Here is a 23,145-nt window from a genome sequence, read left to right on the forward strand (position 1 = left end):
TTGGTTTTGGAACAGGGAAGAAACGTATATCTTTTTCCAGCCTCTCCAGGTAACGAGTATCATGAATACATGACGTGCCCCAGGCACAACATTTAGCTCCAAATCCACAAAACCAGCCTGAAAATGAAGGAAATCTGAAACGATTGCATTAGAGTCAATGGAGCTACACTATGATTGGCCAGTGTTCATTCAAGGGGTGGGACTTAGCGAAGGGTCAATTCCATACAACATACTAATAGTGTAATATACAGAAATCATTGTAGTTTACTGTTTTGCACAAACAGGAAGTGATGCAATAAGTGCAGTAAGGAAATCAAACTGTGATGTTAGAACGTCACCTCCAATTAAACCTAAGAAAGATAAAGCTAATTGTTTTCCTAAGTATTTTTTTTACTTGACAAAGCCATCTCAACTCAAGGTCCATCAACTAGCTTTTTCCTGAGCTTTCAGGCCTCATCATACAGTCTTCATCAGAGGACGGAGATTGCCCAGTTGTCGTGCAGTGGGATGAATTAACATGTAAGCTCAGTAGCTGTTATCAGTTCAACCACAGCTCTTTCTTCAAGCTAGTAAGTGGACTTTAAGTTGGAATAACCAAGCTCATATTTCCGAAGCTGGTGTTCCTGGGGGCTTGGCACCACCATCCATAATTCCTATTTTTTTACTTCTTCCTTTGTGTAGTGCATCATGGGACAATATCATTAATCAACGTACAGCTATAATCAAGCAGATTAAGGAATACTGACTTGAGTTCACCTAATGTTTTCAGTGTGAACATCCAACAGCTCCTACTCAAACCTGCTTAAAATGAGTCTGCAGTGTGGAATTGGGACACGGCCAAGATCATCATCCTGTTTAATACTGTCAAACAGATCTGATCAGATTTCCTGGAAACAAGTTTCTTGAAGAAATCTAATCACTTTGCACATAATTTCAAGTACAATGCAGATGATGAAGGTTACACTACAGGTGGAAACTGCCAAGTAGACGTTACATATGGACGTACCAGTTGTCCTTTTTTTGATCTCACTGCTGCTGTTAGAAGTTGCTAACCTCCTGGTGATCGGGCTGTTTCTTAATGGTATTTATAGCAAAGTAACATAGCTCTGATACATCGATGTTACAGCTGCTACACAGCACTTTTAGGAGGAGATGCTGTGCTACTGTATGAGCGTGCTTTTGGGAAGCTCAGCCTCAGGGAACGACTAAATAAGGGAAGGAGAATCACAAGTTGCAAGTTATCAAGCAACAAGATTGGCACTGAATCAAAGTATTGCTTTAGACAACTACACCAGTGTAGCTCTGGGTGCAGTGGACGTATAAATCTAGCCAAAATCAATTCTGGTGCCAAATGTTACAGTCTGTGGAAAGTCAGGGCAGATATTTAAACTTTAAAGATTGTATTTTGGCAGTTCTTAGCTCTCCATTTGTCCTCCTGTCTATCTGCCTTTATTTAGATGTGTTGACTGGCATAACTTAATGTTCTGTCTGCTCTAACATCTTTCACACACTCCTGTCTATCTCAATAACCTCTGTGACCTGGCCTTATCACATAAGTAGGGTGTGGGCAGTGTGTGGTGTATGGAGAACCAAAACACCCATGGTGAAGGTGAAGGTCTCTCTCTACCCCACCCACCCAGCAACCCACCCCTTTCTCCCTCTTCCCCTCCCTCACCGCCATCATAAACTGAGGCTAATACTGTGACACCACTGGGCACCAAACAGCCGAGGTGAGAGGGTGAGAGATGGGAGGTGGGGCAAAGGTGGGTGGGATGGTGGAGAAAGAGGAGGAGGAGGAGGGATGGAAAGACTGAGAGATAGAAAAAAATACAGGTAGGTAGACAGAGAGAGACAGAAGGGTGGAAGGGATGACGATCAGCATGACGTGGTCCCACAGCCCGGAAAAAGAAAAGAAAAACAAAGAAAAACAGGAAGCACGGACTAGACAGACTTCACTAAACTACAGAGCCGAGACACAGCAGAAAGGAGGGAAAACAGGAAGAACAAAACAAAAACAATAAAGACCACTTGAGCGGCCTGATGGCATCTACTTAACAGACATCCAGCACACCAGACAGAGCTACTGAAAGCAGAGCATGTTAACCGGAAAAAGACAGAAACAGAGACGGACAGACAGATGGAGAGAAGAGGAAGAGAGACCGACAGAGAGAGTGAACGACGAGAGACAGAGAAAGTGAGCGTGGGAGACGGAGGGAGGAAGACTCCTAACAGACCGGACAGAGAAATAGTGAGACAGAGTGACGAGAGTGAACGATAGAGAAAAGAAAGAGACCAGTGGGGACAGACAGATAGAGAGACATACAGAGAAAGAGAGTGAGCGAGAGCTGGAGAGATAGCTAGGCAAGCCAGGAGGGAGGGGCGGAGAGGAGGGGACACAGAGCGGGGCGTTTGTTTAGCGCGCTCCTTGGGAGGAGGGTGAGGGAAAGGTAAGGAGGGGGGGAGGGAGGGGTAAAAGGGGGGAGGGGTGGGGGCGGGATAGTTACTCGAGAGCTGAAGGTCCTCCTGCGATCATCTTTAAGCCCCTCCAACCTACACTGGAGCTAGTGGAGATAAAGCATCGAATCACAGGCATCAGTGCATCTGTCCCGGCAACCACAACACTACAGACAGGCAGACAAGACAGTCAGACAGACAGACAGACAGACGGACGGACAGACGGACGAAGGGACAAACAGACAGACAGGCATCCACTACGACAAGCAACCCTAGCAGGAGAAGGGAGCAGCAAGGAGAGAACTGAGAGAGAGAGAGAAAGAGGAAAAGATAGACAGCGGGCTATCAGGTGGCATAACGCAACCTGTGGCAGCCATATTGGAGGCCCTGCGAGCTCCTCTTAGGAAACACTGAAGACGAACAGCTGACAACATTTTAAACTACACAACTTGACTTTCTTAAATAATCACTCTGAAACAAACAGTAACTTGCTGGGGACTTCTTACTATTGGTTGATGTAGATGTTTCTAAAAAACTACAGTGCCCACATGTTTTAGAAAAACCACTTCACCTTTCATGAAGTATACCTTCTATATTTATGACCTGGTTTTCAAAATGTATGTAGGAACCAACAGACAACAGAATTCATCAAGTCCTCTAACTTTTAGCTGACTTTAACTATTTTCTTTCTTACAAACTACACCCGCCAAACGTTTCACTGGGCAGATGGAAGCATGCATCACTTGCTGCGTCACCATGCTAGCACCACTGAGCTAGCTAACATTAAAGCTCAGCTGAGGAGGACGCCATTAGGGACCGTACACGTCTTTTACTGCATGGAAAATGCGAGGTCAGGCCCTGGGTGCTGCCCTTGTGCCTTTTCTGTGCCAGCTTTCAACAGCACTGTGGCAAGTTGCATCGGAGGTTGCTAAGCAACCTTAACCAGCACCATATCATAGCTTATTTACCTGAAATCCTGAGTGCAGAGCTGATCTTTTTCCAGACCTATTGCTCAGGGGGCAGATGTAAAGCTCTGGCAGCCCTGCACTAAAATGATCAACTTCTCCTCCATATTTATCACAGACTGATATTTACTGAAGACAGGAAAGATATCTGTTGGCTGTGATTGGTTGTTCCTCATCACATGACATGAGGCCCATGCTGAACTCCCCCTGAAAAATGGGCACTCGGGGAATGTGTGCTTGCCGCCCGTCTACATTGAAAACAATAAATTTGAAGGTACAAAATGCAGCACATGTACGGCCACTTAATGTTTGCATCTCTCACTGTCACCAGCAGAAGCCTCTCATCCATGAGTAGATGCACACCTCTTTCTACATGGAGATTAGAGCTTTGATTCTTTGCTCATGCCCAATTGGGCCCGAACTGACAGGTGTGGGCGGGGTTGCGGTGTAATTTCTCAATAATATCCCGGGCTTGAAAATGCTGACGCACTGAGTGGCGAAGGCTGTTTTGCTGAACCTGTCACGTTCAAGATGCAGAGCCGACGACAGGCTATGGAAATAACAGGAGGAAGGGAAAAAGGAATAGTGGAGTGAGAAAATAGGTTAGCCCTTAGCTTGTAAGTAATGTTTAATATTAAACATTATTTACAAGCTTCAAGAGTAGAAATTCAGGTATTAATTGGGGTCTGGCCCAAAACTGCTGTCGTGATTCAGGCTTGGACAGAAACTGTGCAGGTAAATGTAGGGTTGGGCCTGATGAGAGCTCTAGCGGTATTACGGCTGGCGGGTGTAGTTTGGTAGAAAGAAGAAAATAATTCCTGTATGAAACTGCTCACAACAAGGTCTGTGGATTATCTTGAGTAGCCAGGTCATGATTCCTGGAAAGAGACACTGCTGTTGAATTTTTAGAAGTGGCAGACATCTCTACAGCCTGTATCTTTCCAGAAATCATGACCCTGTTACCCAAGATAATTCACAGAATTTGCTATGAGCAGTTCATGTAGGAACTATTCTCTATCTACCAAAGTACACCCCCCAACTGTATCGATAAATCTTGCATCTAATGCTAGCTCACCTAGCGCCAAGGAGCTGGCTAATATTACAGCTCAGCTGAGGAGGACGCCATTGTCGCAATTGTGAGCCTCTTGTCCATGAGCAGATGCACACTTCCTTCCTGGGTGCAGTTCATTAGAAAGAAAATGTTCCTACAAACTGCTCATCGTGCCATCTAGTTCCATTATATTGGAGATATCTCCAACACTCTTGCACCAAAACAAACTAGACTGATACACAGAACCACAGTTAAGAGGAAAAATATGGATTTTTGATTTTGGGGTGAACTGTCCCTTTAAACTGGCAGTGCATGGGTTGTCAGGTGGATGAACTCACCAGCATGTTTTGATTTAAGCACTTGCTAATACATTCAGAGGAAGCAATGTAGCATATAGTAGTTAGAGAATAAGAGTCTGTCTGCTTTCAGAAAAAATAGGTTTGTTGAAGTTTACTGAGCTGTCCCTTCTTAAGCTACAACTCTGGATGAGAACTACAGACATGACAGTTTACTGTGCCAAATCTACCATTTCAGACACCTCACAACATTGGTAAAACCAACCTACATGAGCCACACTTGCAGCAGGTATATGTGTGCTATGAAATCTGCTGTTTCTGACATTATATTGTACACAGCCTATTTTCCAGTGGACCTCCATGATGGCACCAGCTGCGGTTGCTAGGAGATTTGTGCCACAACTGCACAGCCCTCGTATAGAGAGAGGGAGAGGAGGTATGATGGAGAAAAAAAAAAGAGACAGAAAAAAAAAAGACAAAGGTGGGGATTAAGGGAGCTAAATACAGCTACAGCAAGACACAGATCAAACTTGCAGACATTGAAAAGCAGATATGAAAACTAACGATCGACAGCTAGGACATTTTCGTACAAGGTGTGCCTTGCTAAAAAAGAACTGCAAAAGACATCTATAATAATAGTTTAAAAAATAAACACGATTAACGCAGAACAGTTACATCAGAGCCTCACTCCCTAGCTCGTCTTTAAACACACAGACAAACCACAAGAATCACAAGTTTCTACTTCCTGATCCAGTTCACATATGCCTCTACAGTCATGTATCATTAATCTGTCCTGCAGCTGAGTTCAATGCAGTAAATACACAGTCACCTATACCTAGGAAACAGCTAGAAACCTTGATGCAGTGTGGAGTGATGACACTAAGACTGACACTGGTGGAAAACAAGACCTCAGTATGGCGAAAATCAAAAGCTAAGTAGAAGAGATCATACCATCAGAGAGCCATGGGGGGAGACAGTTTGCACATGGATGGAGATGAACACAGTGGAGAAGCTACAGGAGGGTGTGTGTGTGTGTGTTCGGAGGTGAGGAGAGGATGTGGAGAATGAGTGCAGAAGCAGAATGGGGTGTCGTAGGAGGAGGAGGGGGGGAGGCAAAGAAGCAGACTGTCAAACACTCTCACACTCTTTTCTAATCTACCCCTCCGCTGCAATCCCCCCGTTACTGGTGAGAGACTGGCCGAGTGAGAGAAGAGAATGAGCTTGAATGAGGGATGCAGATGTGAACACACACACATCATCCACACCAGCACAAAGACAACAGGAAACTCCGTCAGGAAGCAAAAATATGTGAAATAAAGTCGTTGTTGGCGTATCTGTGTGAGCGTGTGTGAGGATTCGGGCTTGACACCCTCACTTGTCTTAATTGCAGTATTCTGGGAAAGCACACACACAAATCAAAAAACCATGGCTTCCATGCCAGAAACACTAATCACTCTACACGCCAGCCCCGTCGTCGCCACGGAAACAGCTTGACGATGGGTTGTCATGGAGATCTGCCAGGAAGATCAATGGGCAAGGGAGCTGGGTGGCGGCAGCGGTGATGTCTACGGACACAGAATAGGGAGTGCGGCCAGGTCAGCGAGACACGTGGCTCCGGGGGGCTGCGATTGGCTCGAGGGGGGAGGAAATCGATGGGGCCAATAACCAGCTGGCTGGAGAGACGCTCCAGGAAATGATGGGATGCAACCGCTGCAGTGCTGAGCTCAGCACAAAACAAAGGAGCTGTCAGACGAATTATGCAAAAAGGGGGAGATTTATCCGTCCGCCGTGAGGAGGAGAGGGTTGTGACAGGGCAAGGGAGGCTCGTTTCAACCGGCTCCAACCGCCTCGCCCCACGGGACGGGGCAGGAGAGGGAGAGGGATGGAGCAGAGGACAAAACGCCGGAGTGATAGCGACAGAGTGGTAGAGGGCAGGACAAAATGCTACTGTGGCAATCCAGAGCCAAGTCATCCTCCCTGGGGAGCAGAGGCAAGAGCCTGAGGGGGGAAACGACAGCAGGGAAGAGAAGGAGTGACACAGCGGTGAGGAAGTGTATCTCAGCGAAGGCCTCCTCGCTCTCCACTGACTGCAGAGCACTCTTCTCCTGTGCTTCCCAATTGCTGCTCCCCATTGATCATCTGTTAATCCAGACACACACACACAGTCGCGCTCACATTCAGACACACACACACACAGACACACTCACGCACTCTGCAAGAACAAAACACCACAACATCACCAGCCACTGATAACACAAACCACATCAAATGACCAGATGGGTGATGACTGAGAGAGAATGAGTGCTGGTGGAGATCCTGAGAGAGAGAGGCAATGGGGAGGAATGTTGCTGACCACTAACTGTGGTGATACACAGGGCAACTCCTCCGCAGCTCAAGTGCTGCTGTATTTCTTTGACTTTTAATCACGTATTACATCTATATTACCACGTGTATCATCACACTAACTCCAAAACCTATCTTTGAATGTCCTACGCGCTACACACCTCCCCTCGTATAAATCTGTTACATGGGGAAGTGTAAAATGTGCGTGTGTGTTTGCTAAATCAAAGACTAAGACCCCATTAACACCTGGTATTAGCATGCGATCTGTGTCTGGATTCATTATCTAGATAAAGATATCGGCTCACCGGCCTTTGCATTTAGACCTGGTATCAATAAGCATTCTCATTATCTCAATTTGGCCCTCATTATCGTCGGATCTCAATATGGGAATTAGGAAGGACTTTTTAACAACCACAGCATGTTTCAGGTCAGTGAGAGGGATGCTGCTGCTGATGTGTTTTTCCTTTGTAGTGGTTGTCTATAGTTTCACACAGCAGGAAGAGGACAGGTTACTTTAAAGGTTTTAAAAGCTTTTCATTGGCTTCCTGTGTATTTAAGAATTCATTTTAAAATTTTGCTTCAAGTTTTTGAATCTCTTAATGGACTGGCTCCTGACTATTTATCTGGTTGGTCTAATACATTCCATCCAGATCCCTACGAAAGGGCCCCCGGAGTAAAACTAACCAGTACGGCGATGCTGCGTTCTGTGTCGTTGGCCCTTTAACCTTTTAAGACTTGCATTTTTGTAGCTTTTATTTCATTAATTATTAGGAGTTTAACACTTAAAAATGTATCCAGACTATATTGCCAGGTGTAGCTGTGCAGGCTGTTCTCACAAACTGTCCCTTCTTTTTTCCTATGAAGGGTAATGCACCGAAATTCGTACATATCCCACGTGTTTCGAAAGGCTACGATCACATGACCAATGCGCTGACGAGCATAAACAAAGAAGCAGTCCCGAGCAGTCTTGTAAGGTGGCAGGTCTAGTTGGTGGATGGTTCACAAAAACCTGGACTTCCCCCTGTAGTCGGATGTTCGGAACTGTGTGAACTTTGAAGCATTTTCATGGCACATCTTCGCCATGTTTCTTTTCCTTAGCCTAACCACAATAACTTTACTGCTTAAACTTAATCTCTGTAACTTTATGTTAATTACGTTGTTGTACGAACCATTCTTTGAGAACGTGTTGGGGTGTGTTTTGACACGAGTACTGGCAACAAACATAAGCCTATCTCGTACTGTGCCAGTGCTGGAGAAAGGTCAGCCTGAACCCATCATATTTCCTTTTATTTTTTAGTTTATATATCTTGAGTCTTCCAACAGAAATTCCCACACACTGCTCTTGCTCAGCTTCATAATTTACTAGTAACACTAACGTATCGGTCTACCTGGACCTTCGTCAAGAGTGTTCATGGGTGTTCAGGTTCACGGTTGAACACTCTCGACGAAGGTCCAGGAGTGCGGCACTGTGCGTGATTTTATGTTCAAAGACTCAAGTGAGATTTTCAAACGCACCTGCATCCATTGGATGTAAGAATACCTTTCTTCAAACTAATTGTTTATATGTCTTGAGACCAATCACAATCGTCTTGGTTAAGCTAAAGAAGCGGCAACGGTGCCGTCATAAAATAGTGTCAGGAAGGAACTTGTTTTGCTAGAGAGACAGGTGCTGTATTAAAATAGCTAGGTCACCACAAAAGGAAACACCACATGAGACATATAAAGACATTTTAGCGTGTAGGTTTCAAGTTCGGAGGTTGTTGTTGAAGCGATGGGGATTTTGAAAACTGTAACACACAGAAAGCATGTTACTGTCTGAGATAAGCAGCTAATGACAGGCTTTATACCCACAGTCTACTGTACATCCTGTGAGCCAGGCTAACATATGGCAAACAACCCCAAAACCTTTTCCCTTTTTACAAGCTGAGCCCTGCCCACCTCAAACCAGTGAGAGGAGCATTGATAATACAGCACAGACAAAAATCTCTAGTGTTAAATATTCAAAGCGTCTTGTTTGTGTGTTCATGTATGACTTCAAGATATCCAGACACAGAGCACGAGGTAATACCACATGTAAATGGACTCTATTCTATCAATATCAACCTGCTTTGATCTTTCAAACTGTGATATCTTTCCTTTCCTGGATTTTTGTTTCTTGTATATCTCCCACTACAGCTAAACAGAAGCCACCACATACTGTGTATTTGTTGTCCTTCAAGTATCAACATAACCTTCCATAACGTGTTCCAGGGCTACATGCTATAGCAAAGGGGGTTGCCCAGTGCAGTCTGGTCTACAATGTTCAGTATGCCTCTCCCTGCCTGTGTACATGTGTGTTGTTGTGTGTCACTAGTGTGGTGAGGTGCTATGTGGGATGCCAGTGGCCTGCATGCCGGTAGATAAGAGGTTGGTAGAAGGTTAGCGGGTTTACCTGGTCCAAGGTAGAGTACCTTGACTTGAGCGTGATGACCTCATCCAGGTGAGCCCTGAATTCTCTCCGTGAGGCCTGGGGGAAGCCACAGGATAGTCACTCACCTTCGTGCCACACACACTCTCACACAGGTGCAGGCAACAGGCATGCACACCCACTCTGATCAACACAACATGTCAGTTAGTTGTGCTTTTAAAACACAGTTGCTCACATTGTCTCCATATTTTGCACACATACACACACACACACAAGCACACATCCCAGGACTATGCCCGTACTAACCTTACACACACACTCTGCAATCGCATCAAAGGAAATTAAAAAATAAAAGGATGTGGCAAAAGACTAGAAGACACTAACAATCAACAACTAAACAAAACCAAAGATGGATGAGGAACAGAACCAGTTCAGTGGATTTGACAACAGTTTCAGTCGAGTGCTGCCATTGTGAACACATTCTCTGTCAGTGTGTGTGCAAGTGAGGAAGTGAACCCACGTGAGTGCTTGACCCCTGGCCATACCCAAGGCCTCTGTCTGACAAATGCTGGGAGGAGACACAGAGTACAGTAATGGCACTACAGTAATCTAGTTACAGTGGCCTGTTTGGTGTTTAACTTTAAATCGTGAACACAGTAATTAGATTAGAATGACTTCTGAGAAATAGGGGCAATATTTAGACTTTTTTTTTGCTGCTATGATTTAGATTTGCAATAATAAAGCTGATTTCAAAACATATGTGATGGCACATATACCAGACTGATCTAATAAAGAGGGTGGATCACAGGGAGTACCACCAGTGGGTCCAGGAGCTTTGCCTCCATGATGGCTGTTTCCAGGCATATTTTAGGATGACTAGGGGGCAGTTTGACAACCTGCTGTCTATCGTCGAGCTGTAAAGCTCCGGGTGTCCAATGATCGCTACCAACAGTTTCTTTGTTCGTGACCACCACAGAAGGCCCGCCTCTCAAATCATCTGATTGGACAATGGGAAAAAAGATGCTAAAAAAGGGATGACTTGGAGTGTTTTTCGGCTCTGAGCTGATTTTTTTTTTTAACTTGAGGAGTTCAGAAAGCTCCAGCAAACACACCAGGCGCCTGGAGCGCAGAAATATGTGGCTTTCGGCAATGCAAAAACTGCGAGCTTCATTCTAATTAAAATCAATTACAAAAAGCCGCTCCCAGCTGCTAAAACGCTTTCTGTGTGATCAGGACCTTAAGCACTCTTGGGGGCCCTCTGCTGGCCATTAGCGCCCTTAGCAGCCGCTTAGTTTGCTTACACATGGGGCCAGCTCTAGGTATACTATGCAGGATTAGGGAAAGGTAGCGACCTGGTGCCAGACTAAAAGGCAGGCATCCATGAGAGACAGCGCTGAATAAATGCAAACTAGAGTGAATCTGGTGTTGGCTAAAAAATGTCCTGCATAACTTAAAGTCCTGCATGGTATACCTTTAAACATATTAAGTTTATTTGGTACTTCTGTGATTTAATTATGAGCTACACACATAGCGATATCAATATATGTGTCAAAAGATGAAATCGGCTAAAAATATTGGCTCTAAAACAGATTATAAGTAATGCGACTGCAGTAATCTGATTACAGTGTGTCTATGAATACAGGGCAGTAATTGCATTACAGTTCTTTTTGAAAAAACAGATGATGTTTAGAATATTTTCTCTTCAGGAAAAGGTAAGTCAATTATCTCAAAACAAATTTGATACAAATAAGATTAAACTCCCACCACCTTTGAGATGGACACTATTTCTTAAGCCTGCTTCCAAACTGTGTTCCAGATTTCATTACTGTGCAATTACAGGTAATCAATGGTGTCCGATATCACATTGGACAAGTGTCAGCGCTGCTCCACGCCCTTGCACTGAGGCCACGTCTTTATCACTTACAGATCAGAGTCACTGGGGCCTGACCAGAGTAACAAGCACAGGAGAGTTGCAAAGGCTTACAGCACATTTACAGGGCCTCTTCTCTTTTACAAGATGCTGTGTGTGTGTGTGGTGTGTGTGTGTGTGTGTGAGACCCTTTTAGTGGAACTGAGGTGTATACACACACTTTATTTGTGCAGGCAATATCACTTTCATTCAAATACATAATTCAAGCATCTTTCAACTTCAATTCTGAGGTTGAAACGCAGTTGAGGAAAATGCCAAGTGATGGAGGTTCGTTTATTTTGTAGGGTGTGTGAGTGTGGAAACAAGGCGAGGGTTAGATACAGTACGTGTACCAGAGTGAGGGCAACAGGACATTTTTACTACAAGACAAAAATTAGAAGAAAACATAACAAGACCACATCCACACAAAAACAGTGAGGAGGAACAGAAAGGATTGTGGGGGAAAAAATCACAGAGAGACAGCAGGAGTGCAGCAGGCAGGACAGCACATACACACACTCACGCAAACACACACACCGCACACACAGGGGAAAGGATATGAAGTTTAAGGGGTGAAGCAATCATTCCAGGCAGGAAGTAAGAAGTGTGGTTGGAGAGGGAGGAAGTCGAAACCGATGCCATAATGACGGCCGTAACGATGCATTAGAACACATGCAGGAGTACCTCAGCAATGCTTAGGGTGGATGAACAGGAGGGGAGCCGCGCCTGGTGCCGCGAGAGAGAGGAGGGGAGAAGAGAAGAGGGTTAACAGAGCCAAAGCCGGGTCGAGCAGGGGGACAGAGGCACACAGAGACTGACGGGTGAAGCAGACAGCGCCCTCTGTCTTTCAGGAGGACATCTGCGTGACAGGTCTCTGTGTGACTGTCTCGGATGGGCCAAGGCAGCCAAGGGCATGACGGACAGGACAGGACAGGACAGGACAGGACAGGACAGAGGACAGGTCAGGACAGCAGGTAGGAGTTGCATAGGGATTCACGCCCCCGTCAGAACAATAGGAGAACAGGTTTCACAGGAAACATCACACATTTTCAACACTGTGTCAATTGTTCATCTCTTCAAACGCAGCTTAAATTTACGTGTCTGTTTATATTCACAAGACCTGATAGCTACACAGATTCCACATGTCCTCTGTTTATACCTGAACATCAAAGCTTTCACTGTGCTGAGAAGACAGTTATAGAAAAAAAGCCTGATGGGAGGAGTATCTTCCTGCTGAGTCCTTTCACAGAGAGCTGCAACGCCAACATGCTATCCCATTCATCTCTTGTCGTCTTAATCCAGGATGTAAGTGCTCCTTGTAAGCTCAAACACCTGAGTCTGGAAGATGTGCCATGTGGGGGACTGCCCATTGTTCAGACAGCCCATAATTCCAAAACCCCTATAGTCCAAAAAATGTTACATTGGACCGAATGCCCATTTGTACGACAGCCTGTTACTCCGAAAACAAACACCCATTGTTCCGAACATCTGTTTCTCAGAGGGCGCAATCCCAAACAGAAGCACATTAGGTTATGGTAAGGGTATCAAGGTTAGACAGTAAAAGCAACATATCCTCATACAACAGTTAGTATGATAGTGAAAGAATAAGCGCCCTACGAATGGCATTACGTACTACGTAAGGTAAAGTTACATAGGTTAGGTTTACGGCCTATTTCCACCAGATGCGTGTTGGTTGCATCTCCGCTCCGGCACGGCAGCGGAGCCGATAGGATTCAATTCTAGTCAGTGTGTGTGTTTCCACCGGCTGCGGCTGTGTTGCGTTCTGGCTCCATCACAGCTCCGGCATTCCGGAGCCCTCCGCAACAGATACACAGGACTTCTATTTTTGCCGGACACCGGAGCACAACGCAGCAATTCAGCCCAGAGCAGATCGTGTGGGGCAGGAAGTCGTGCACAGAAACAAAATAAAACATCCGGTTAATTTTCAAAATAAAATACACAGTGTTCACGGCAGATCATATTTCCCTGCACTACACCTTGAAAACTACATAACGGGCAGAGACAGGCCTGAAGTCAACAGGTCAGAGGTTTTCAGACGTCATTTCACCCCGTTGACACCATGGACGAGGAGATATTAATCATGGCAGTGCACCGAGATGTCTTCCGGCAGAGCTGCACCGCTCCGCACAGCAAACGCAGCTGGTGGGTATTGACGGACGGCGGAGCACGCAGCGGATAACCAGCGCTGCCGTTCCGCAACGGACACGCATCCAGTGGAAATCCAGCGTTAGGAAAGGAAACATGGTGACGAGGTACCTTGACATAACTCAAACATCACTTGGTTTTAATGGGTTCCAAACACCAGTCTCCTGGAGGAAAGTCCTGTGTTTGTTTGACCCATCACCCCTAACCTGCCTCATTATTGGACTTTGCGTTAGTTCAACCAGGACATGGAAGTCATACGCCCCAAATGTAACCAGCTGACAACTAGCTGATTGGATCATTGCTTCTCATCAGTTACCCACCAATCACAGCCCATTCTCACAACAAGGCGGTCCATTTAAATATGGCTTTGTACTCACTGATACCTGCTACACTAATGCTGCCACACACCACTGCTGGTTAAAAAGGTATTATGTCTTGCTTTGGGCCCACTCCTTGTACACCCTGGGGGGTTTTCTGCATTGCGCTCCCTGTATTGGTTTAACATGCTGCTTGTCTGATCCACGGAGCATCTTAAGAGTGGAGCAATCAGCGCCAAGTATAACTGCATTTCCATTTGTTGCAATAAATGGTTAAATCTATGACGAGAGTGTTACTGACTGAACCCTCTCTACCCCCATCAGGGCACTGATCTTGTGCCTTTCTCATTATGTGGGTTATACTGGCTCATGGTTACGAAGGCTACAACACTGTTGAGTATTACTTTTCATAGATATATGTACGGACAGTGCATGAGAACAGCCTGGTCAGAGGCAAAATAGTGTGGGACATGCCTTTGCCATAGTAGGAAGATTCGATGATGTCACTCTGCATTATGATTTGCTTCTGTTTGGGGGAGTGGGTACATTATTTTTGGAGAAACGGGCCTCTGGAGCAATGGGTGTTTGTTTTTTGGATTACACACTGTCTTTAAAAATGGACTTTTATTCCTATTGAGTATTGAGGCTTTAGAATTATGCGCTGTCAGAGCAATGACATGGCATCACTGTATGTACCATATATAACATGCTCTCTTGGTTTGCATACAGTATGACAGTAAAATGTTTGCTTCAAGTCCACATTCAATGTATTAACTATGTATTTATTTCTGTTTTCTTCTGATGTGGCAACACATGACATGCCTTAAAAGTGCACTACTCAAATCAACTGCAATATCACAGAAAACCCATAGTTTACATAAGTATAGTGACCACAAATCCAGATCAACTATAATCAAGAAAGGATGCAACCCTCACCACAACACAGTGCTGTAGGTAAGCCCTGCAATCAATGTAGGTTTCAATCACTGATACAAAATGTCTCCAACACAATATTCGTCCTCCCCCATCATGTCGCGCACAGTGAGCTATCTGACATGACATGTAAACCAGAACTCACACGGGAAATAAAACGAACCAGGAAAATGCAATGCAATTTATTTCTAGCACCCAAAAGCATCACCTATTACTGCTCCACTGGGGTCAGCCATGATTGGAGCATTTCATTCATGCTGCCGTAAGGCCTTTCTAATAGCAATGCCTCCACCAAAAGGCACATAAGGACTTTTATTAACTACACTAATGAGGTTGGAAAGAGGTTATGTTTCTACCTCTTTCTCAGAAACTTGCCCGTACATTTCCCGTTATGCTGCTCCTGTCCCTTTACTGGTGGGAGAGTCATTCACTACGTCCAAAACAGCGGCTGTACAGAATTTCATTCATATGGTATTTTGTCAAAATATCAAAAACAACAACAAAACACAAACATGGCCATCTGCGTTGGCAGAGGTTTTTGCTGGTCCGAGAGCCTTCCAGCACGGAAACAACATATCACTGGGAAATCCATTTAACAATATCACATCTATTCCCAGCAAACTAATGACCAGCATTAAAGCCAAACTCACTATGAATTATTACTACAGTCGTCAGATGATTCTCGACCTTTCCTCGTAAAAAAAGTCACATTTTCGGCTATATAATAAATTGCCTTTATAAAGTGGTGTTGTCAAGGAGATGATCACCTCATCCCTCCTAATTGAAATGCTGTAGATTCACAGTAGCTGCCCTCGTCAAACCTACAGCTCAGAAAATGAACACTGGCAGGAAACCACAGGAGGTTACAAATTGAAACTGGGGAGTGAACTACACAAGGATCTCCTAAATACTGAAGCAGCAAGGTAGCACTCTGTTAAGGAAAGCTCAGTTCACCAATATCGGATGAACGTACCTGTCCTCTTCAGTCCCACCACACATTTACAAGATATTTATGTTTATAGTTGTCATACATTACATGATATTCGGATACTGACAATCTCCAAAATCTAAATTGAAATTTTCTGAAACCTCCCACTACCATTTTTTAAATTTTACTGGTGTCTACTATGCTGTCTTTTTGATATTACCACAAGGTTGGAGTGCCAAAGTAGGAACGGCATTTAAACCTGTGCTATGTTTCGCAATAAAAACTTTTAAAGGTCCAGTATGTAGGCTTTACTGGGATATATTGGCAGACATGGAATATATCATCCATAACTATGTTTTCATTAGTTTATAATCACCTGAAAATAACAATCGTTGTGTTTTTGTTACCTTAGAATGAGTTCTTCATATTTACATATGGAGCGGGTCCTCTTCCACGGAGTCCGCCATGTTTTTTCTACAGTCGCCCAGAATGGACAAACCAAACACTGACTCTATATAGGACCACTTGCATTTTCGCGTCGGCCACCGTGGTTCTCCTTCACTCTTGGCACAAAGGGAAAGTTTCAGTTGATTGCATTCTGCAACCTCACCACTAGATGGCACTAGATCCTACATGCTAGACCTTTAATGCAAAATCTGAAAGTAAAATAAGACAGTTATTCTACCGCAATCTAACTAGTCTTAGAATCTATCTGCTGCTGTCCGATAGCAATAAAGCCTCCAGGGGTGAGGGCCATTGTTCTGGGTTGATCTGATGTAGCAAGCAGACATCTGAGCTAAGACTTTCTCTCTGTGTGACAGTCATTACAGCTAATCTTAATAAACAGACATCTGTATATGATTGCAGATAAATCAAAAAGATGAATGTAAAGCTAAAATATCATAAGATGATAGCTGATGGGTTCTGAAATTGCATTTTGACCAATGAGTTCCGCCTCTCCACATGGACTGTTTACTTGCCGTTCAAACGTGATTGGTCAACACTATTGGACTACAACGGGCCACAAATGGGAACTACAACACTTTCAATACCAAGATCTTGTGCCAGTGCCTACAGTCCATACCTATGTAAATTCCGTTAATAGAGATTACTATCTGACCAAATGAAAAACAAACTTCCACCCACAAAATGGAGCACCATGTTTGTTCCAGGCCATCGTTAACTACTGAGCCTGGTCAGTAGGAACGATCCAAGACACTGAAACAACAACTAAACGATTGTGAAACGAATCACGTTTCACACGAGACCGTTGGAAAAAGAATGTGATCAGTTCTGGATTACACCTGACCCCACTCTGTACCTCTACACTAAAGCTATTAAAGGTGTCCTGTGGACTTTTCTTGTAAACAAACTTTCTGTTTACATTCAATGTTTCTCACTAAAATGCATCGTGTGTACTTCAGGTGCTTTGCTGCTTAAATGTGGAACGAATTGCTGGAAGAGCTCAGGCTTGAGCCAATGCTGACCACTTTCACATCCAAGCTAAAGATCTACCTGTTCATCATTGTTTTAAATCAATTTTCTTTCAATCAATTTTGTTTGTTTCTTCATGTATTTGGTTGTTTATTCTATTGTTTTTCTGTGTGTGCTTTTGCCTGTTGGCATTTATTATTTTCATTCTATGCACTTCTGATTGCTTGCTTTTACTGTTTTTATCATGTGCTTTTACCTGTGTAATCTGTAAAGCACTTTGGGCTGCCTTTGGGTATGAAATGTGCTATATAAATAAATTTGCCTTGCCTTGAGGTCTAACAAGTTTGTCTTTCCTCATAAAACACCTGCAAAGGTCTTCTTCACTGCCTTTTTCTGGTGCATTGCTGCATTTCTTGTTGCACTACCACCACGTATAGATCAGTGGAATTGTGTGAAACCGTTGGTGTGGATGTGTTTTACATTACTAGTGGTCAAAAACTCCATGGCGTACCATTAAGATGGATCCTAAATGCACCCCTGCCGGCTGCAGACAAGTACATCCATATGCAGACTAGGGTTGTACACCACTCAGAATGGTGTCAGTCAAATCAGATTTGGCTGTTCAATACCAATATTCGACTATTTCATTCTTTTTTTTCCATGTAGAGTTTAAACAGGGTTTAGCAGGACTTTCAATGTGACAGTTACGTAATTAGTAAACAAGCTATCTACACTCATGATAGCTTGGAAATGTGTTACAACATTTTTTGCCAATAACAGTTCAGTTCGGTATGCATTTTTTCTGTTTCCACTGTGAAAAGTTGTGGATGGTACCAATTGGGAATGGTATGGAACGGTTCCCATTTTTGGTCCCCCCTCTGTTGGGGTACCTAGCACACAGGTCTGGTACTACAAGGTGGAGCTGTGAACACTGCAGTCCGTTGATTGGTCAATAGCGCCGCTGAGTTGTGGCTGGTGTTGTAACCACTATACATACCATGGCAAGCCTTACATACACTGGTAAACTGTAACTATAAAATGAATGGATGTTTTGCTGCCTCTCACAGCAGCTGGAGTCTGAGAAAAAAAATAATTCACTTGGTCAATTGCCAGCAACGTTTAAGGTTAAGCGCTAACTTGTAATTCTACTCAATGCATGAGTTGATGATGTGAATCCATCAGCATGCCTTAAATTTCACTGTGACAACTTTGACCATTACTTTAGTTGTTTTTTTTGTCTCACTTGGATGACACAGACTTTTAGTAATGCATGGATCTTCGAATATTTAATAAAATATATATTAATTTCAACCAGGTTATGTGAAGTACATAATTTCTACCACTTACTTGAAGAAAAAAAGCATCGCCAAGCGTAGTTCCTGCGGGCTCCAGCAACACTAAACCCCTCAGCTTGCCTGAGAAGGACTAAATGCACAAACAGGCTATTTTTAAATATCCCATGGAGAGAGACTCTCACTGCAGCCTGTTTTATTTCGTTCTGAAAATGTCGGCGTGCAGCCTCATTCTGTGGACGATATACGAGGTGCAGACTTCCCTCTGTGTCACTGGTAATGAGGAAATACAGTGAGTGCTAGACGGAGCAGTGAGTGACAACAACCCCGCCCACATTTAAGAGTACTGTTTACAATGGAAACACTAGGGTCTAGGTACCATGTCTGAAGGGTTACTTTTGGTTCCAAAGGTACCACCATGTCTGAAGGGTTACTTTTGGTTCCAAAGGTACCACACCGAAAGTGTTTGGTGGAAACGGGGCTATACAAAAGCCTGAGACTGTATCAAATGAAGTTGGTGTGAACTGTAAATTCAACACTTCTACATAGAAGGCAGAAGATCACGCAGCCTGACGGGGCACAGCCTTTCCTCCCACGTGCAGCTGCCTCCATGTACGCAGCTGCCTGTACTGAGGAGTGGCACGAAAGCGAGGAGCGCTCACTATGCAGCTATATCTGGGGAACGAAACATTGTCAGAAGTACACAGCACATCGACAAAAAACAAAACGACTGATCGACTCAAAGGATCTGAGACTCATGATTCGGATCTTTGACATTCAGGAAGCAGCCCTGATGGAAAACTATAGGAGGCTTAAGCTGCTTGCACAGATACTATATATGTTGTTTTGCTAGAGTTCCCAAATCTGTACAGCGGAGGTGGTAAGTGCAAAGTCAGCATGACTCATAGTCAGAATGGCCACAACAATGAAAATAAGACCAACCATTATGAGGAACAGACCAGAATCTTCCTTAAACTGGCACTGGAACAACACTGTATTCTGTCTAGCTATGGTACCCAGTTATCTTACAATCTCGGACATACAAAAGAACAATGTAACACACTCACAGTCACGAATATCTCTTATTAGATTACACATTCCTCATATCTTAAGTGAATTACAGATTCAGTTTGATCAGCGTAAACATCTTCTGAATGATATCCCACACTCTCTGACTGTGCAGGATTCTGATGACTTGCTGTCTTTTGCTGTCAAATTAAACTTGTGTGCTGTCAGTGCTTTAAGCTGATTTGAAGTTTTGTGCTTACGTTTTCAAAACAGCAAGTTATTGAAAAAGAAAAAAAAACTTAGCAGCTCTCCGATGGCTCCCGTCTGAATAAATAAAGGTGAGAGAGAATCCACGCCGGGAAAGCAAAACATCCGGTAACCAAAGCCGACCGGGAGCATGTGCTGCGTGCTCGGTCGTCCGGCCCCGATCATTCATCACTGCCCTCCTATGGCCGTCTCCATGTCTACATGAATTAGAAATTAATGAGCTGTTGAGTGAGTTGCCAGCATCGCGGAGAGTGAGAGCTAACACAGCTGATTTGACAGGCCCGTGTTATGCTGTTCAACCACCCCCACCCCCCCCTCCTCCCGCTTCTCAACAGCCCACATGGTGGATGAGCACGCTCGGTACAGCTGGTCAGACAGTCTCATCCATTCCTCTTACTGCCTTTCATTTCCTGTCTGTCTTCTCCCCCTCCGCGCTGTCTGTCTGACTGTTTCGCTCTCTCTTTCTGTCTCGCTGTTCAAAGCTCTCTTGTACTCTTTCCATTCTCTCTCCATCACCCTCGAGGCAAACTCTCTGAGTCAGTGGGCGTGAGTAACTCAAGACAAATATAATATCGCATACAATGCATGCAAACTTCACACATCCTGATGCATGTTCATAAGGCATGCATGTTGAAATATGTCTGAACACTTTATGACACATACTGTACTTAATCTACAGTGTTTATCTTAAGACCAACAAATATAAAATCCCAAACAGTACACACACTTTATACACACATGAACAAGCACACTGGACTCAGCTGAAGTGTTTTTGACTCGATGCCTCAAGCAACTTGACCCAAATGGTCTATGGGTGCTATGAGCCAAATAAAGCAAGGGAGGGGGGCTGAGCGTGTGTACATTAATCAGAGACAAAAGAGCACTTTCCTCCAGGCTGTAGCTACTTTCATCTGGTCTCCGCAACAATATATCACACATATTATAATACATCCTGCGTCCTATACGACCCAGCCACCTCAGCCATCCCTCTGCACCTGACATTTAACAGGGCAGGATCATTCCTCACAACTTAATGAATATCAAACTGCCTTTTTCCATCCAGTCATTGAAAGCTGTTGTCTCTCTAACAGAGAGGATGGTACACACTTCAGCTTGACATGCATGTTTATATTTCCCCGCAGACCACGTAAAGATCGTACTAAGCAGATTTTAAAAAAGGGAAAAAGAGTAGTGCGCTGCAAAAATCTCTGTGTGAAGTCTTATTTTCTTAAATCAAGAGATAAAAATCTTGTCAGTGCAGTGAGATTATAAAATGCCAGTCAACTTGTTTCATGTATTTTCTAAAAATGTTTTTGAAGGAATACTTTTGGAAATCTGCCTTTTTGATTTCTTGCTGAGTGTAAGTTTAGACTCTCTGACTGATGCCATTGTTGTGTCTTTATTCTAAATATGACGCTACTGCCAGCAGCCAGTTAGCTTAGCTTAGCACAAAGACTGGAAAACAGAGGAAACAGCTAGCCTGGCTCTGTCAAAGGTGACAAAATCTATTGCTCACTAACAAACACAATTAGAGCTACAACTGTTATTTTCCTTATCAGTTTACCTGGTGATTATTATTGTTTGGTCTATAAAATATCAAAAAATAGTAAAAAATGTTCACCCTAGTTTCTCAAAGTCTAAGGTGACGTCTTTAAAAGTCATGTTTTGTCAGTCCAAAACCCAAAGATACTCATTTTAATATGATATAAAACAGAGAACTGCAGGAAGCCTCCATATTTGAGGTAATTTGCTGATAGCAGCATCGGCCATTTTTTTGCTTGAAAAATTATTTTAATGACTGATCAGTTATTAAATTGGTTGGCGATTATTTTTCTGTCGATGAACTAATTCAGGGGGTTTCGGCCATTTTCAGGCCAACGACCCCTGAGCTGAAAAAGAGATGGAGCAGGGACCCCCTACAAATATTGTAAAAAATTAATTTGCACTCTGAAAAATTTTTCAGACTTCTATCGCTTGCCTGTAGCTGCTCAGGCAGCAGCAGTTGTAGCATAGCTAGGTGTGTTAGCCTCGTCCTTTGCACTTTTGCTGATGGTTTCTCAAGTAGAAGGTATGTCAGCGTCTCTGGCTCAAAAACTTATACACTTGGAATAATAATAAAGCTAATTGACCAATATTTTTTAATAAAACATAAATATTAGCTAACTAGTTCACCTTTCCGTTATGTTTAAGTGCTGCACTGTGATTTAGCGTAAGCTAGCTAACATATTGCACAAGAATTCATGGCCAACAGTTAGCTTGTTATTACTGTTGTGTACTGTAAATTAACATAGATCAATTCATATGTGTTAATACATTGGATTCATGTTACTGTTTATTTTCAGACATATTTTAATTTTTGAAAAACAAAACAAAAAACCTGGACAACCTGTTGAAGACCCAGGGACTAATGGACCAAATCCTTGCAGCTCTAGACACATCTTTTGTTTTCAATTGTTATCACAAAAAAAAAACAAAAAAACTAAAATAAATAAATAAAAATGACACCTTGTGCTTTAACTGGAGGCTTATGTGTCAGACTATCTTGTTTCCTGAGTCTTGTTGTCCCTGTGAGGTTGCCATAAAACCAGCTCAGTCTCCAGAAAGTCGATGCTCCCAGCCAATACTTGTACAGACATTAAAAAATGAGTTACATCACATTAATTGGTGAGCTTCAGAGGTGCTTGTAGGTGTATTTTGTTACCTCTGGGCAGAGCGAAGCTGGCTGTCTCCCCTTGTTTTCAGTCTTCATGCTAAGCTAAGCTAATCAGCTGCTGGAAACAACACCATATTACAGACATGAGAGTGGTCTGAAATTTAAATATTCTCTTGGGAAGAAAGCAAAATAAATGTACATATTTTGCAAAGTGTTAAATTTCTCGTTTGAGAAAATGGCACAGGAATGACATGGAAAAGGATTTTTTTTAAACAGAAAATTAGTACATGCTTGTTCTCTTTTGGATTTCTGGCAAACTCAATCCAAACGTGTCACTTTGATTCTCAAATTTCACCCAGGAAAATTTTAAAACACTTAATTTCTGCATTTTAGTGAATTCTTATGCATCAATTTTTTGCCTTTTCTTCATCAATTCATGGTGGAAATGTCTTAAGTTTGATCAAAATAAAAGCCTTCTGCTACTTTTATGTTTTTATTATTCTAAATACTGAGAGAGACATGTCCCCTGTGTCCCTCCTCAAATCTACACCAATGACTTTAAATTTTGCTGGCCTGTGCTAACATCATCTATATCAATATTTTAGTGGTGTCTGTGTAAACCAGCGAGAATCAACAATTCAGTGGAGCAAACAGGAATAAAAAGCATTAACTAGCCCTGCATGGATCTATTCTCCACACACTGTGGGAACCTTTGTGTAACT

At 43.4% G+C, this 23,145-nt stretch overlaps 1 protein-coding gene across 1 annotated transcript in view; it reads right to left on the reverse strand.

The window, feature by feature from the left end:
* Positions 1 to 23,145, reverse strand: part of gphnb (gephyrin b) — a 147,804-nt gene that overhangs the window by 17,639 nt on the left and 107,020 nt on the right. The window contains exons 9-11 of the mRNA XM_050059038.1: positions 12,110 to 12,151; positions 9,541 to 9,615; positions 2,505 to 2,561 (exon numbers count right to left, since the gene is read on the reverse strand). Coding sequence (XP_049914995.1) covers positions 2,505 to 2,561; positions 9,541 to 9,615; positions 12,110 to 12,151 — 174 coding nt within the window. The remainder of the gene's footprint in view (positions 1 to 2,504; positions 2,562 to 9,540; positions 9,616 to 12,109; positions 12,152 to 23,145) is intronic.

The sequence above is a fragment of the Epinephelus moara genome, chromosome 12 (assembly GCF_006386435.1).
Source record: "Epinephelus moara isolate mb chromosome 12, YSFRI_EMoa_1.0, whole genome shotgun sequence".
NCBI classification, from domain to species: Eukaryota; Metazoa; Chordata; class Actinopteri; order Perciformes; family Serranidae; genus Epinephelus; species Epinephelus moara.